The sequence below is a fragment of the Blennius ocellaris genome, assembly GCF_963422515.1.
Source record: "Blennius ocellaris genome assembly, chromosome: 9".
Classification (NCBI taxonomy): domain Eukaryota; kingdom Metazoa; phylum Chordata; class Actinopteri; order Blenniiformes; family Blenniidae; genus Blennius; species Blennius ocellaris.
In genome coordinates, this window is record NC_137658.1 from 7,741,680 (window position 1) to 7,757,585 (window position 15,906).

At 39.2% G+C, this 15,906-nt stretch overlaps 1 protein-coding gene across 1 annotated transcript in view; it reads right to left on the reverse strand.

Moving 5' to 3' along the window:
* Nucleotides 1-2,402: 2,402 nt before the first annotated feature.
* LOC308134868 (neuronal acetylcholine receptor subunit alpha-7-like) overlaps nt 2,403-15,906 on the reverse strand; it is a gene marked incomplete at both ends in the record, with an annotated part of 30,417 nt that continues 16,913 nt past the window's right edge. The window contains 6 exons of the mRNA XM_080502707.1: nt 2,403-3,023; nt 3,698-3,807; nt 6,050-6,136; nt 6,725-6,919; nt 7,996-8,243; nt 15,765-15,874. Coding sequence (XP_080358833.1) covers nt 2,403-3,023; nt 3,698-3,807; nt 6,050-6,136; nt 6,725-6,919; nt 7,996-8,243; nt 15,765-15,874 — 1,371 coding nt within the window. The remainder of the gene's footprint in view (nt 3,024-3,697; nt 3,808-6,049; nt 6,137-6,724; nt 6,920-7,995; nt 8,244-15,764; nt 15,875-15,906) is intronic.

Genomic DNA, 15,906 nt, shown 5'->3' on the forward strand with positions numbered 1-15,906 from the left:
CAATTCCAGCTTTGTTGTCCCCTCTTCAACCAAGCCCAAAGATGTTTTTTTCAACACTAACCCTAGAGCTTGGAACAGGGACTACTGGACATATTCTTGTGGAAACTGGAGAATGTTTTTTTCTTATTTGGTCCAACTGATATTCTTCTATTGTTCCCCATCGTTAGCTCGCATCCATCCACCCGCCTTACTCATATCACCCTGTTCAGTAAATCCAGAGCCAGCTCAAAGACACATACATTCATTCCTATTGGCAATCCATGTACACACAGTGTTTATGACATATGACATGATTGTATATAATTTTAATAAAAGGTTGTATCAAAATCAAAATGCAATTTTGAGATCAAAGCTGTTGGTTATGAGGGACAGGGACAGATGGAGATATTGTGGGTCTCAATGAGCTTATCTTAAAATGTAATTGTTTTGTGAACCTTAATTCCTTATTTCATATTATCGTCATTAGCAGAACAGCTAGCTTTTGTGCAGAAAACATTTGACTCATCTGTTTTCTTCCAATTTAGCAGCTTGCAGTAAAGCTGCATGCAAGCTGATTCAAATTGTAAGTTGAGTTTAATAGATGTACAAGTATTAACTGGTGTTTTGTTTTGTGATCTACACTAAAGTCTGGTACATTTCTCATATGTTGAAATGCATCCTCAGGCATTTTGAACTATTGTTTAGTTAGAATAATACAAAACAAAATGGCTCTCACAAACTTCTCAATGCCATAGTAATCTTCCACCCACACAACTATTGTCCAATGTGAACTTTATCTCCAATGGTTAAATATGGGTCTGGAGCTCGCACAGCTGCAAAAGGGACAACATCTTGACCATATTGGCAGTTCATTGAAGACACCCAGACTTTTCCTGGCCACTCAAGTTCAAATTACAGGTTCACTTTGCTGACATCTGTTGAAACTGGAGAAGTAAATCCAAACAACGAGACAGTAAAACTTGCTTTAATTTGCACTCGTTCCCCACATTACACACGCTGGAGTTGGCAGCTCTCCCACTTTATACTTCATAAGATATAATTTTCCAGATGACTTTGGTTTGAACTGAACTGAAACAAGTCATTTCATCCTTCCACATTTTATAACCACAGATTTATGAGGATCCTGTCATACGGAGAATAAATAGACTTTTATTAACACAGGGAGTCCAAAAAACTCACACTTAGACTGACGGCAATAAAGAGACCAATGACTCGAGCGACAACAAAAATGTGACTGCCGGGAGGTGGAAGTGAAGTAAACATATTTACAAGTTTCAGTGATTTGACTGCCTCAGATTGACAGTAGAAGGACCTTTCATGAAGCACAGCATATTTTTATGTTGATATTATGCCAATAAGGGGTTTGTAAAGATGTTTTCTGTCATCAGATCCAAAAAAGCATGTATGCAAGTATTCATACATCATTTTTCATCGTTGAAGGTCCAAGGAGTGAATATTTGTGTTCATTTTTTTGAGTATGGCTATCCTTTATCCTTGAATCTCACTTTGTTTAGAGATATACAGCCAATGAAGGGCCAATACCCCGTCATGTCAGTCAACACATTTAATATTGTATTATTGTTATAATACACTAGATTGAACTCTTCATGTTAAACTAGTGAGTCATTAAAATTAACAAAGAGGACAAGATGAAAAAAGATCCAGAGAAGGAACCTTTAGAGAGAAGCCACACTTGTGTCAAAGCAATGCTTGATCAAAGTGAAGGCAAAAACAAATAGATTCACAGTGACACATCTCGTTTTAGTAACTACTCTAACATTACTAGGATGATACATCATCTGAAACAGTTTATGATCTCCATTTTAAGAGTTCAAAAGGTAAACGGTTGGTGGGTGAGCTCAGAAATTGTGTTTGTACACATACAGTATGTGGACGTGCACATACAGGACTGTTTTCAAATGAGTAGATAAAACAATGACATATATACAATGTTTTCTGGGTGGAGACATTCAGCAGTATCAACATGTTCCCCATTACTGACACCTTATTGAGAAAAATTATTTATAGTGTCCTCTGCTACTTTCCTGCCAATCTCGAGTACTTCCAGTGTCTTTGTTGTCTCCTCTATAGGTCAAATGTCCTTTATGAATCAAGGTTGGAACAATTAAACAATGCGGAAATTACATTTGGGTGTCTCTTTATTATTTAGAAAGTGCTGATGTCACGTAGTTGTCATAGTTGCCAATTGTCTTGTTTTATTCGTTCAAACTGACGTAGGAGTTCTTTTTATTTTTCTTGCAATGATTTATTTTTGTCATTAAACACGGTGAACTCCATGTTGTATGGAAATGGTCACCAAGTTTGTTGATTTGGGGTCAGCTCGCCCAGCAGTCCACTGTTTCTTCATACCTCGCCACAACCCTTCGTCTTGCGGTAGCCAGTTATGTGAAGTCCTTGGAAACAGCCTCGATGAAGTTGGGTGCTGACATGAGGATGGTGAAGGTGCAAATGATGGAGAAGAGAGAGAAGGCCACCAGGCACAGCCGATCCACCACCGCCGCTGCAAACTTCCACTCACTGCAGATGGCTTCAGCTTCATCCTGGTCCCGAAACCTCTGGGCGATATACGACACCTCCTCTAAGATTCGCTGAATCTCCGGTGGAGGAATGCTCGCAATCCCAGGTCCTACTCCCATCCCGAGACCTCCAATCCCACTGCTGACTCCCCCAGGGGGCTCGGCTTCATCACTCGGGGAGCCGTGCGCACGTCCGCCTAGAGCTACCCCGGAGTCGCTGGAAGGCGGGCAGTGGGGGCTTTCGATGGGATGGTAATTTCCAAAGTAGAGACTCATGGACCCGTTGGAAGTGCCCGTGGGGCAAGGTGGGCATGATGTCTGTGACAGGGGGGCGGCGAGGCTCGGGACTGTGCCCATCTCAATGGAGCTGGTGCTGGAGTGATGCTGGGTGGCATGACGATATTTATACCCGCGCCGCTTGCGCTCGTCACCAGGTTGTTTCATACGGAGAAACCAGGCGCACCAGTTTAACAGAACCACCCGGACCTGAGAAGTGAAGTGAAACACACAATGCAAGGTTTCAATTGTCCTGACAAGGTTTGCTTTTCAGTGTTTTATTTAATGATGGTTTCTGGTTGTCTGTTTGGTTCATGGGGGTCACACATTAGTGTATTGCTCAGTACTCATGCCTCATAGTGAGAATGAGCCTGGTTTGAGCTTGGGTTTGGTTTTCTTTGCTGAGTATGAACATCCTCCCTGTGCGTACGTCTATTTAGTTTCCTCTCAAGGTCCAAAAACATGCTTTTGAAGGTAAGTGGTGATTCTAAAATTGAATGTGAATGTGAGACAGGGAGGTTGTTTATCTGTGTTTTTGACGGGTAAACTGATTGTACCCTACCTTTACCCAAGATCAACTGGGATCAGCTCAAGCACTCAGTGGTCCAAAATTGGATAATGTGGTATAAAAGATAGACGGATGGAAATTTGGGGCCTTAGTTGTATTATCAAGACGTTGATGGCAACAGTTCTTCCGTCGGCCTGCTTCTGGCTCATGAATCAAAACCTGGTGCTGGTTTTAGTTATATAGACTTTGGGTTTTAATTGCATCTTCTAATTATTTTTCATTTATTGGTGTGTCTGAGTTCTGCTTCCTGCCACTGTGATATATACAAATATTTAGAGTGATGAGGACTACCCTAAGCTCAGCATTTGTCACTCACCCATTTCGGCATCTTGCCTCCGTGAGGGTCATGATGATGAAACTGCAGCACTATTACTGTCACCACCACAGACATCCCCACAATCATCATGGTGCTGGCAAAGTATTGAGCTGTTAGAGGCACAAACACATGATCAGAGTTACAACTGAGGTCAGACATTTTAGTACTTGACTTGTTGATTATTTTTACTCTGCTTTTAACAACCTTGGGGTCATATATAACGAGCATGTACTTACAGGTAAAGTTTTTATATTAAGTTTGGACTGAAAAATTGGTTGATTTCACAGTCTAGCATGAAATCAAAAGCCTGCCTGCTCAAATTGGAATAAGTTACATGACCACAGGCAAAAGATGCACATTTGAACTCAAAGATGGTAAATTAAAGCAGTAAAATGAGGGTAAAAAACAGAGTGTGTGAGATATATACATGGCCTGGTTGAGAAGGAATATTTTTGCTGTTTTAGTGAACAAGAAAGATGAGCTGGGGTGGTTGAAATAATTTTACAGGCTAATTTATGTATGAGGGGAAGACCAAAGATAACGCAAATGAAAGGAAAACTAAAAAATTAAAAACAGCACAGATGAATGAAATTTATTAAAAAAAATGCTCATGCTATGATGATCAGTCTCTTATCATTTAGGTTTTCTTCAGGGAAGATGAGTCAGGAAAAGACGTTGGAAATATATGATGCATAATCCTTTAAAACATAACCGCCAGACCTTGCAAACTGGCATTGTCATTCATGGCTGAAGTAACAAAACGCATAATGCATTAGGGAACAGAATTAAAATGAACTGAGCCAAATGGTCTCGAACAAGTTAAGAGATGTCGAACAGAATGAACTAAAATGAAACAAATACATGGGTTTTCTCAGACAAGTTGTTCAAAGTGCAGCGTCAAGTGTAGGCCCCTTCAATAACAACAAACAACCATATTAATCTTAAAAAGACACAAAATATGTTCCATAAAATTGTGTTTGAGTCTTATCTATCTATCTATCTATCTATCTATCTATCTATCTATCTATTTAAAAATATTAAAAATAAAAACATTTGAAGAAGTCATAATTCGTAGAAAATGTTTTTTTCTTCTTTTTTTTCTTTTTTAACTGGTTTGGATGACAGATGACAGCTACATGAGGAGCGTTAACCCCTGCAATATGTCTGCTTCTTTACTTCTCCTCATTATCTCCTCAAAGCCTGTGAAGTTTTTTTTGTACCAAAGCTTAGCCATCGCCTCCTATAACCCACAGTCTCGTTCTCCCTTCATTACTTCTATTGCTGTCCTCAACACCCTTTCATTCCTCTGCAGCAGAGAATCAGACTTTTCTCAGCCTATTAATGACATTAATTAATGACAGCATTAGTTATGGCCACAAAAATTTTACTCAAAGCAGCAATCAGTTTTTCAGAATTATGTACATAGATATGTCCTTGAGCTTGCAAAGAATGGCCAAAGCAAATATTTTATTTTAGTTCAAGGTTTTATATAAATACTAAATGAGGTTGTGCTGCTGAAAGACATGATTGAAAACACAAATGTGTGGAAATTTATATGCATTTGTTTAGGCATAACAAGTAATCAATTAAGATTTGGTAGAAAAAAAAGCTAATCTTTGTGAGGTCTGATTCCAGGAAATGTATTTCTCTTCATAATAGTGAAGTTCAACATGAAGTGGTGAGGTGCTTGACATTAATGAAGATCAACACTTCCGGGAACGAGTGGCAGCAGCGCTGGGAGAGGCGCATCAGTGCAAAAAGGTAAGTAGTAGAGGTAAAGGGCAGAGGTAAAATGAACATCACAGGCATTGAGTATTACTGACACCCTAATTGATGAGTAATGAGTGAATGCCTCCATGGTTTTCATGACTATGTTTTGTTATGTGTAGGAGCAGAGTGTAATGTCAGTTCATTTATCCACCGCTGAATAGCTGTCACAGCATGCTCAGCAGGTAAAATTCCATCAGCTTTTGCCTGCAGACGTTTGGTACCAATCTGAATTGTATTGAAACAAGGTTTACATTTAGTGGATACTGTCACTTCTGGATGGGATTAAATAGACAAGCTGTTCAAATGACACTATTGACTCAGTCTTTCATTCAATGAACACAATAACAAGTAGCACTCAGGTAATTCTGATCTAGCATCTCAGTGGCTTAAAGTTTTTGCTTTAGTGTAATGTGTTGTATATGTCCATATTGTTGATGCATTCTGCACTTCTGTGCTTATGTAATATCTTATGTTTAGAAAAACATATAAAGCAGAAAAAACACAAACTTGTTTGAACAATCTGCTCCCTCTGACACTGACTTCATGATGTTGCATGCGCGCAGACACACAAGTATAACTCACCAATGAGAGGAACAGAGTCGGATGTGGCGGGCATGATCTCCGCGACCAGGAGCATGAAAACGGTTAACGAAAGCAGCACAGTGATGCCTTCAGACAGAGGTTGAGAGAAACACAGGGAGAGATCATGAGAATATATATAACGATGTGATAAGGGTCACTGATGTATGAAATTATTCCTGTAATCACTTATGTATGCAATCAGTTATGTTCTCGTGACTACAACTATTCATCAGCCAGCAGCTCTTGTGACATGTCCACGGTAGGTTCAAGCTCCACGCTCGAAGACAGATGGCTCTTCACCAAGTGACTGCACTGACTGAATGGCTTTAGTAGCAGGTCTCTTATTTTCAAATTCTTTTTTGTCACTGCGATTCATGATGCATGTTTTCATACCCAGGTATATGATGTATATGCATGTTTTTGTAGAAATACATGCATGCTCAAACATGTAAGCACACATTCTTGAGTGTATGTGCTCATGCATATTTATGAATTAATTTACATAAACTGAGACATCTTCAACGCTTCAAAAGTTCAAGGCTTATAAATCTTTTTAATATAAGTTGTTTACAATAGTAAAAATACATGACTCTCCTCAATCCTGTGTTACAATATAAACATAAAATATGATGTTGCAAATTAACACTACATGTATGTTCAGCATCTCGCTCTCACCTAAAGAGATTTTTTCTCCAGAGTCTGCTGGTAAAAGGAAGACCAGCAGGGCCAAGCCTGAGATCAGCACACAGGGAATGAGCAGATTTAATCCATAATAGAGAGTCCTGCGGCGCATAGTGACTGTAAACGTCACATCAGGGTAGGGCTCCTTACAGCACTCGTAGTACAGCTCATTACGCTTGGCTGGCACGCCTAAGAAAGAAGCACACACAGACATCATAGCATTTATCACCTGATCAATGCAAAGATTTAGGTTCCTATCAGCATTGTCAATCTACTGTATATGAATGGACGACTGCATTGAAGAATTGATTCACATGAAATATTCAACATTTACTCTGCTTTTATTTGATCTTTTCAGTTGAATGCTTCCGAAGACATAAATGAGTTTGAAAGTTGTTCGATTGTTTAAGTCCTGACAGAGAAACTTTGTCACCTTCAGGTCTAACTCTGGGGATATGGTTTGCTGCACTCGCATATGGCCTGGCCACACGCCTGCGAGAGTGTCGAACACTCCTACTGCATGCCATCTGGTCCTGTCTGACACCCATTTCCAGCTAACCATCACCTCGGGGCCCCCTTTTTCTACTGTCCCAGCTGGAAACACCCTGCATGGGAGGACTTCCAGAAAGTCTCCCCTTTTACAGTTCATCCAGCTACATTCATCCAAATGTGGTCCCACAATAGTAATGATTATAAAAAAAAACCCAAAAACAACATATTTATATAACATTATTTTACTACACTTTGAACACAGGACATGGGCAAATCCTTGTCAACATGTACCAATAGTTTATGTGGTCATGAATGTTTTACACTGCAGCCTGTAAGGCATCTCCATTATTAATGAATATATTGGTTTTTTTTATTTAAATTGAAATATATAATCATTGAAAGTGGTGCAATACCTCCACCTTCAGGGGTAAAGCCAACCAAGTGGAAATAGAGATGTTTTCTCAAATGTTTTTTTAAGATTGCCTTAATTCTTTGTGGGCAATCACAAAAACATATTTCTAATAGATTGTGATTGAAGTACTTCAAAAGAAATTTGTTATGTAGGATTTTTTTTAAAGTCACATAATAAATTAATAACAACGGTATTAGATAGATAGATAGATAGATAGATAGATAGATAGATAGATAGATAGATAGATAGATAGATAGATGGATAGGTTACACATGGCCACACATGAATGACAGAGTTAAACTTACGGAGCAATATGTCCTGATAGTTATGCCTGTAATAAAAAACACAGATGCTCTCTTACCCACGAGGTCCCACTCCCCATTAGGTATGTAAGTGGATGTGTCCACATCGAGCATCTGGAGGTCCAGAAGCCAGCCGTTGTGGGTCCATGAGCCAAACTTCAGGTCACACTTCTGCACATCGAAGGGGAACCAGCGCACGTCGATGTAACAGGTGCTCTTTAAGATACCCGGGGGGATGTACTGGCAGTAACCCGACGCATTCACCAGTACATTAGTGTGGAAGGTGGCATCGAACCGTTCATCCGCACTGGGGAGAGAGTCACAGAGTAGAGGAATATGTGAGTGCATTTTAAAATGCAATGTGAGCTGAGGCACCTTTTCACTGACTTTGTTGTGTTGACTTTTTAACTGTATTTGAAAATTATGCAGAAGTTCTACAGGCTGGCAATTATGAAAAAAAAAATGGCTTTGTGCACTTGTACTCGTAGAGGAATAGGCTCAAAAAGCACGCTTGAGAGACAATGCAAGATTTTCCACACAATTGCTTGCTCTCTTTAAATTAAAACAGTTTAGTTTTAACAATAAGACGAAAACGGTGTTTGGAGAAATGTCATTAATTCAATGAATAATGTGCCTCTATCTATCATAATTTCAGCACTGAGCTGAACAGATGCATGCGTGCTAGGCTCCTTAATTCTTTTTGTTGAGTTAGTAGAAACTAAAATGAAATGGCATTTAAATAACCTGCAAACCATCATATTTAAACAAAGAATTTCCATTTTTTGAAAGCCCAGAAGGGCCGATGCAGTTAGGATACAGAATCCAAGATCTGTTTCAGCATCTGCACTCAGTTTGAACTCTGATTAAGTATTAAAGAGAAGTGGAAACTCCTTAATAATGCGCCGGAGGGGAAGTGTGAACTTCTGTTGAATTTACTGTATATGAGCAAAGCTACAATACAAAATGATTCACCACTGTACTGATCACATGTAAGACAGGACAATACAGCTTTTCTCAATGTTTGTTTGTTTCTCCACATAGAGAACAAAGAGAAACAATTTGTAGCATCTCAGAGAAGTAACTACATTGTTATATATGCAAATGTTGGCAATTATACTACAGTATAAGAGAAATAGGAGTAAGTATTATGAAGATATGTATTATTTTGTACTATTTCTTACAATAGCATAAACATCACAGTGTATGTTTAGGGTTTGTTCGACGCAGCTGTGTAAGAATGTTCAATTGTGTATTTTCCATCAATGGTGGAAACTTATCGCAACATTAAAGTCTTAAAGTACAAAAATACCCTTCAACAGCACATTAAGGTAAAATTTTACAATTTGCTCATTTTTAGTCGATTAAAGATTTGACAAAATTCCTGAAGAAAGCCTGAAAGGGTGGGGCAACATGCAAACTTTCTAAAAGTTATGCAAAATATAAATGAAAAGACACTGATACATAGAACACAAAACTATAAAAGTGAGGTAGTGAATGGGAATAAGTGAAGTATTATCCTCTTGCATGGGCTCTGCCTAAGATTGTCTAGTTCGAGAATGACTGTCCTCACCTGTCTCATATTGTAGTTCTCTTCCACATACACTTATTCTAACCTGCCTATACTTAAATGTGCTTTCTTACAAAAACTATTAGCTTCTCTCAGATAAACATTTGAAATTATAATTTATGTGAAAGGTTGTCATTGTCATGTCAAAGCAAGTGTTACTTTGCATATGAAACTACGATGGGGCAAATATTAGGGGATGTACAGTATGTGCGTGTAACAATATAGTATAGCGGTATATGAGAGAGCTTAGTTTTCATACTGTGTGTGTAGCCTAAAAAGCCTTTCATACACACAGTGCACACACACCATCAGTGTCAGAAACATCCTGGAGCCTCATTCAGCCCTGATAAAAGAACACAGTATGCAATATCTTTTTTCCTTTCCCCTCCCTTTTCAGACTGAGTGATTTACCTTTTTACCGGAGGGCTGAGTGTTGTAATTCATTTCTCCACTGTGTGTTGCTATCAGCTGGGGCTCTGAGTACTGGGGGAGGGACGTATGGGTTGGCTGAGGTGGAGTCATGCAATGAATTATTCAAGCTTTAGCCTGACTTTTCTGAATGTGTGCCCGTTTCTGCAATTATTGTGTATATATAGGTGCCTCGGAAAGCACACATTGTTCTTTCAACGTGTTTTGGCAATATTTTATCTGAGCCCCTTTGCTGCATATTTAGCTTGTCTGAGGTACATATACAGGTTGTCTTAGTTTAGTTTTTTTGTGTTGGGGGCAGGGGTGGGTAGGTGGGTGGTACTTACAATAGATGTGGATTGACACATTTTCAGTTTAGAGAAGCAGGCTAATCATATTGACAGTAACAATTTGTCTTTCCATTGCATTAAAGAAAAGCCAATTTAGGAAAACCCTAGTCATTCGTCTGATTTCCAATTGGGAAATGGCGTTGTTAACAAAAACATAAATTTCACCTGGCAGGATAAAGAGTTCGGACGTGATCTCATGTCTCACAGTGTCATCAAGGTCACAAAACAATAGAAGACATGGCTGTGTTGTGAAATTAACTGTTTTGAAACTAATGCTTATAACAACTGTCTCATTTAATATTACATTTTATGTATTATACGTCAGCAGAAATATATAGGTTGTGAAGTTTTCTGTGGCGTATGGATTACAAGGCAATAAAAATGCACATGACTGGACAGGTGATATCCCTGAGAAAATGGGAATGAGTCTGAACAACACACTGTCGTACACAGAAAGAGAGAGAGCGCTGCAGACATTTCAGAGGGAGGCAAGAGAGAAACCCAGACAATGATGGCACTGACTGGTCGGTGCACCAGGGGACATGAGTCACCGAGCTTTCCTCTCACTCACTCAACACACACACACACACACACAGACACACACACACACACACACACACACACACACACACACACACACACACACACACACACACACACACACACACACACACACACACACACACACACACACACACACACACACACACGCACTCACACACACACACGCGCGCACACACACGCACATGCACACACACATTTTAAAAAAGTAGTTTAATTGGCAGCGTACACTTAGTGTGTGTGTTTTTTTTTTTTTTGGACAGTGGTAGTCATTATCAAAGACGCAATCATTTATAGACATCCCGTGAAACATTTATCCCCTCGATTTGAATAATCGCTACACATTTATCGTGTAGCGATTATTCAAATTTAGGGGACCCACCATCTTCCCTGTCCCTCGTGAAGAAAAGCAAGCCCAGGGCTTGATGCTGCCATCACCGTGTTTCACAGTTTTTAGTGTGATGTGCCTCCACATGTTTTCTGTGTCTCGAACATGATTTGTTTCAAACTGCACACAGAACTTGTTGTGGCTTTAGTTCAACATCAGTTTCTTCTGGTCTCTCTTCCATAAAGGCCTGATTTGTAGAGTGATAGTTGTCCAGTAGGCAGACTGTCACACCTGAGCTGTGGATCTCTGCAGCTCCTTCAGAGTTGCCACCGGCCTCTTGGCTGCTTTGCTGATGGCTGCTCTCTTTGCCTGGTCCCGTCAGTTTAGATGGACGGCCATGTCTTTGATAGGTTTGAAGTTGAGCCAGCCTTTTATTTTTTAGAACTTAACCTTGCTTTAAACTTCTCCACAACTCTTTCTCTAACCTATCTGGTTAGAGAAATACCTTCATTCCTTCAATTGAGGAACATACTCTCATGTCTGTTTCTTCTATTAAAACAAAAACAAAAGAGAGACCTCACACACTCCTTGGAAAAAAGCACATCAATCTAAATGTCTTTGAATGTTTTCTTTAATTGACAAAAGGTTTCTTCGACAAAAAGAATCACAGTGAAGTCATCAAACTCCAACTTCGGTCCTCAAAACCTTGAATCTATATTCATTTATTTGATTAATCCTCCCGTCAGTTCAGGCCTGTCACAATGGTCAGTGCGTGTGGTACGTCTCACTTCCTGTGCTGCTGGAATTAGGATTCAGTCTGTGCTGAGGTGGACGTCCTTTATGTGCCTCATCGATCGGCAGTCAAGTGAGACCATTGACTTTTCCCTCTAATGGCACAGGAGCTCATCAGCTTGTGGAGCCGTTTCAGAGCTATATGTGTTATATACCAACACTGTGGTTGCTTAATACAAGCACAAACACTCAAAAACAGCCATGTGAATGTGTCACCACACACTCATCCACATTATTATGAGGCTGGAGCCGACACATCAGGCTGTGTTGATGAGGGAAGAGCGTTCTGTCTCACTAAGCGTAAATTGTCCTCTGATGGTGATAGTTCTTAAGTATCTTAATAGTCTCTTCTCTAAATGAGCAAATGGGTTGGTTTTTGTGAGCACATTAAGCAAAGGTTTTACGATTTATTTATTAGTCAGAGCTAAGCTCATAGCCTTTAGTCACATGGTAATGAACCAGAAGATATAATTTGTTAATCAAGGAAGATTTTTGCAAGGAGAGTGAATAACAAAGTATTTTCCTCAGGCATCGTATCACAAATTAGATTCCAGATGTGATCCATGACTTACAGTATGGGTCATTCGTGCATGAAAGTGCAGTGAGAGATAGTGTGAGTCAATGTGCACAGTGACCTGAAAATATGAAACATTTCACAAGAAGAGTTACAACCCTTTATTAACAAACAGAATTCTTCCATTGAAAATAAACGTATTGTATCTCCATAGTCAAGATGCCTTCTGACCTCAGCATTCATAAATATCATTAACACCATATTTAATTATCCGATTTCTATTATACTCTGAGCAGCATGAAAATAAGTGAAAACATCTGTTATTCAACACGGTAGGAGCAGCGTGTTATTGGTTGCGGCCGGATGGCCCCTGTGTAATGGTGTGTGTTGCGCAATTACTGGCAGTAATGGCGGTAAGGCATGAATAGTTCTGCTTCAATTCTTCAGTTTGCAACCTGTGTGCATGTTTATGTGAAGATATTTACAGTGAAGAGACCTTGGAAGTGTGTAATTAGTGTGTTAGGTGTGTTTCTAGAGAAGATCCATATTATTGTTGAAAACTTTAGTATTTCATAGAAATGTAAATCTTTTGGCCTCAGCTGTAAAGTGGGGTTGTCTTTTACCAAATAATCAATCAGTTGCTTGCAAATAGTAAATGCAATAGTACATGCTTAATACATGGAGTCAAACTGTGTCTGAAAATGTATTTAATTTCCACAATACTCAGTCCTTCAGGTCAAAACCCATATTTAACTTCATGATTATCAAGCCAGTGACCATGTTTGGTTATTTCTGCACTTTTTCCTGTTTTGCCATCCTGACGATTATACATTGATGACAATAATATATTACAAGATTAAACTGTGATGTAAAACACCGAGATAGGTGTTGCTGCTGGTATACTTAGCTCTGGCAGACCATCTTTCACCTCCACGGATTGACCCATTGAAAATATCATAAACTGTGAAAATGCGTGCCCGAGCAAAGCATTGCACATATAACACTAGAGTGAGATTTCAAAGATATGCACAATGTTTATTGTTGTATTATGTGAAGAAAAAACCCTCACACATCGGATTTAGTGAGTTTTTAGGCTAGGAATTTTGAAACAACACATGGACTGAAGTATGGAAATGTTCTTAGGTACCACCCTAAAGTTTGATCAAAGAGTGCCATATATAAAGCGTAAAATATATACTTAAGTCTATAAGATTCTGGTTAAACATTGCAAAAACAAATTACAATGTATTAAATATATATGTGCTCTTTAATTAAATGGCTTTGTACTTGAGAAGTGCTGCATACATGACCCTGCCTTGCTTTGCTTTCAACTCGTCTTTGGTGAGTCAGGCCGCTACAAAATGCATTGATCCTAAATTTATTGCAAACATGCACATTCACTAACACTTTACTTAGCAATGACTTTCTTCTGCATATGCTTCAAATGTTCAGTAAAACAACACCTGCTGAATATCAGCATTTTAAAGTTGGCACCGCAACTCTTTTTTGCATGCTGACATCATCTTTCACCAAAGTCACCGCTGTGTCCTCCTGCGAACCTTTTAAAGCGTGACTGCAGGTTACCAGTCTTTAGTGACATCAAAATACAGCAACAGTCTAAACTAGTGGTGAACAAATTATGTTAGTTTTCATTTCAGAATTGTAAATGAGTTTGGTGATTCAGTGCAATGTACATGCACAGCACAAGGGAAGTCAGTCTAACAGACAGGTAGACAGTGGGAGCGGCGCGCTGACACCTTGACGGACAGAAATAGGTAGATTTATAAAGAGGAGTCAGTGAGAGCTGGGACCGATAAAATATGGAGAGAAGAGTGATTGAATAGAGAGAATTATAGTGAGACAGTGAGTTATGAAAGAGGTGGCGGCAGACACAAATAGAACGAGATAAAAAAGAGAGAGTAAAGCAGTGGGAGGAGAGGGAGGAGTGGATGCAAAAGGGAAAAGGCAGAGAGGGGTGAACGCACAGAGATTAGAATGGGTAATCCCAGCAGGTTTGAAAGCAGAGCTTTTAAAATTTAGGTTAATACTGGCAAACCTTTGTTTTGTCCTCATGTTCCCTGTGATGTGTCTGTATTGTCCTTTGGTGCAGTTTGTCCTCTGGTTGAAGTGAAGAGGAATGAACGAGGCTTCTCTCCGCATACCCTCAATAACCAACTTCCTGATGTTCTCCTTTCGAGCTCAGATTACATGTTTACGACTCTGGTTTTGCACACATTTTTTTGCATTAATTGAATCATTTCATATTTTTTTCCTCCCTCCGTCTCAGACACGACTATCCATTGACTCAAGCATGCGAACGCAGAGCAATTAGTGGTTTTAGAGGAAAATATCTGGCCTACATCTTTAATTGACTTGAGACAGTCTCCCAAGAAAAAAAATTGAAAAAAGTTGACGCACAGACATCACCAAATTGACCTAAATAGAAACGCTCAATCACGCACACAAGACAGGGGATTGTCGGCCACGGATCTCACTGTACGTTTAGCACACTGTTATTAACAGTAAATACTTAAAATGTGATGTAAAATTCATAAAATGTTACTGACTTTTTTCCCCCACAAATGAATTCCCATAACAAGAAGTATACAAGTTGCACAGTGGTGCAGTGGTGAGTGCTCTCTCTGCACAGCATGAAAACATCCAATTTGAGTCCCGACTTAGGAGCTTTTCTATGTATAGGCTTATGTGTTCTTTCTGTATGTGGATAGCTTTTCTACAGTTTCTCACACAGACCAGAAACATGAGTTTGAGGTCATTTGGTGACTCTAAATTGCACATGGGCGAGAATATATGCGTGTGTGTCTATCCTTCTGTGATTGTTCCACCCAGTGTAATATGATTTTTGCTCAACACAGTTTCTCTTTTATCAATGAACCAAATCAAAAACCCAACTGAACTGAAAACAAGTCAATTTATTCAACACCATTCATTAATTCCTTTGTAGTCCTTACCATCATTTAAAGTAATCTTTGTCCTATTTTGAAGGGAATTGATGCTGAGTGCGAATATTTTTGGTTTGTTTGCCATTTTGGCTCAGAGAAACGCTAAAGTCTCATTGGTTATGGGGATTAAAAATAGTTCAGTAAAAAAAAAAAAAAAGTGGCATACACAACAGATCATCCTGATATTTAACTCACATTTGTCAAAAATATATATTTCAATGAAAGGTGTTTTTGACACGTGTGTTTATGTGTAACTATTAAAAAGAAATAGAAAAGAAAACATATCAGCAGAAATCTGAAGGGGAGATAATCTTTTCATTGTATGTACAAGAAAGCAGCTCTGACCTGTTGTAAAGGAGGATGTCAGGCGTCCAGACCTGATCTGAGGGGAATCTGAGGTTCTGCACACCAGGGTAATTGTCAGGATTCCAGCTCAGATAGACGTCCGTCCAATACTGAAACACAGTGAAAATGAGTCCCATTTTAT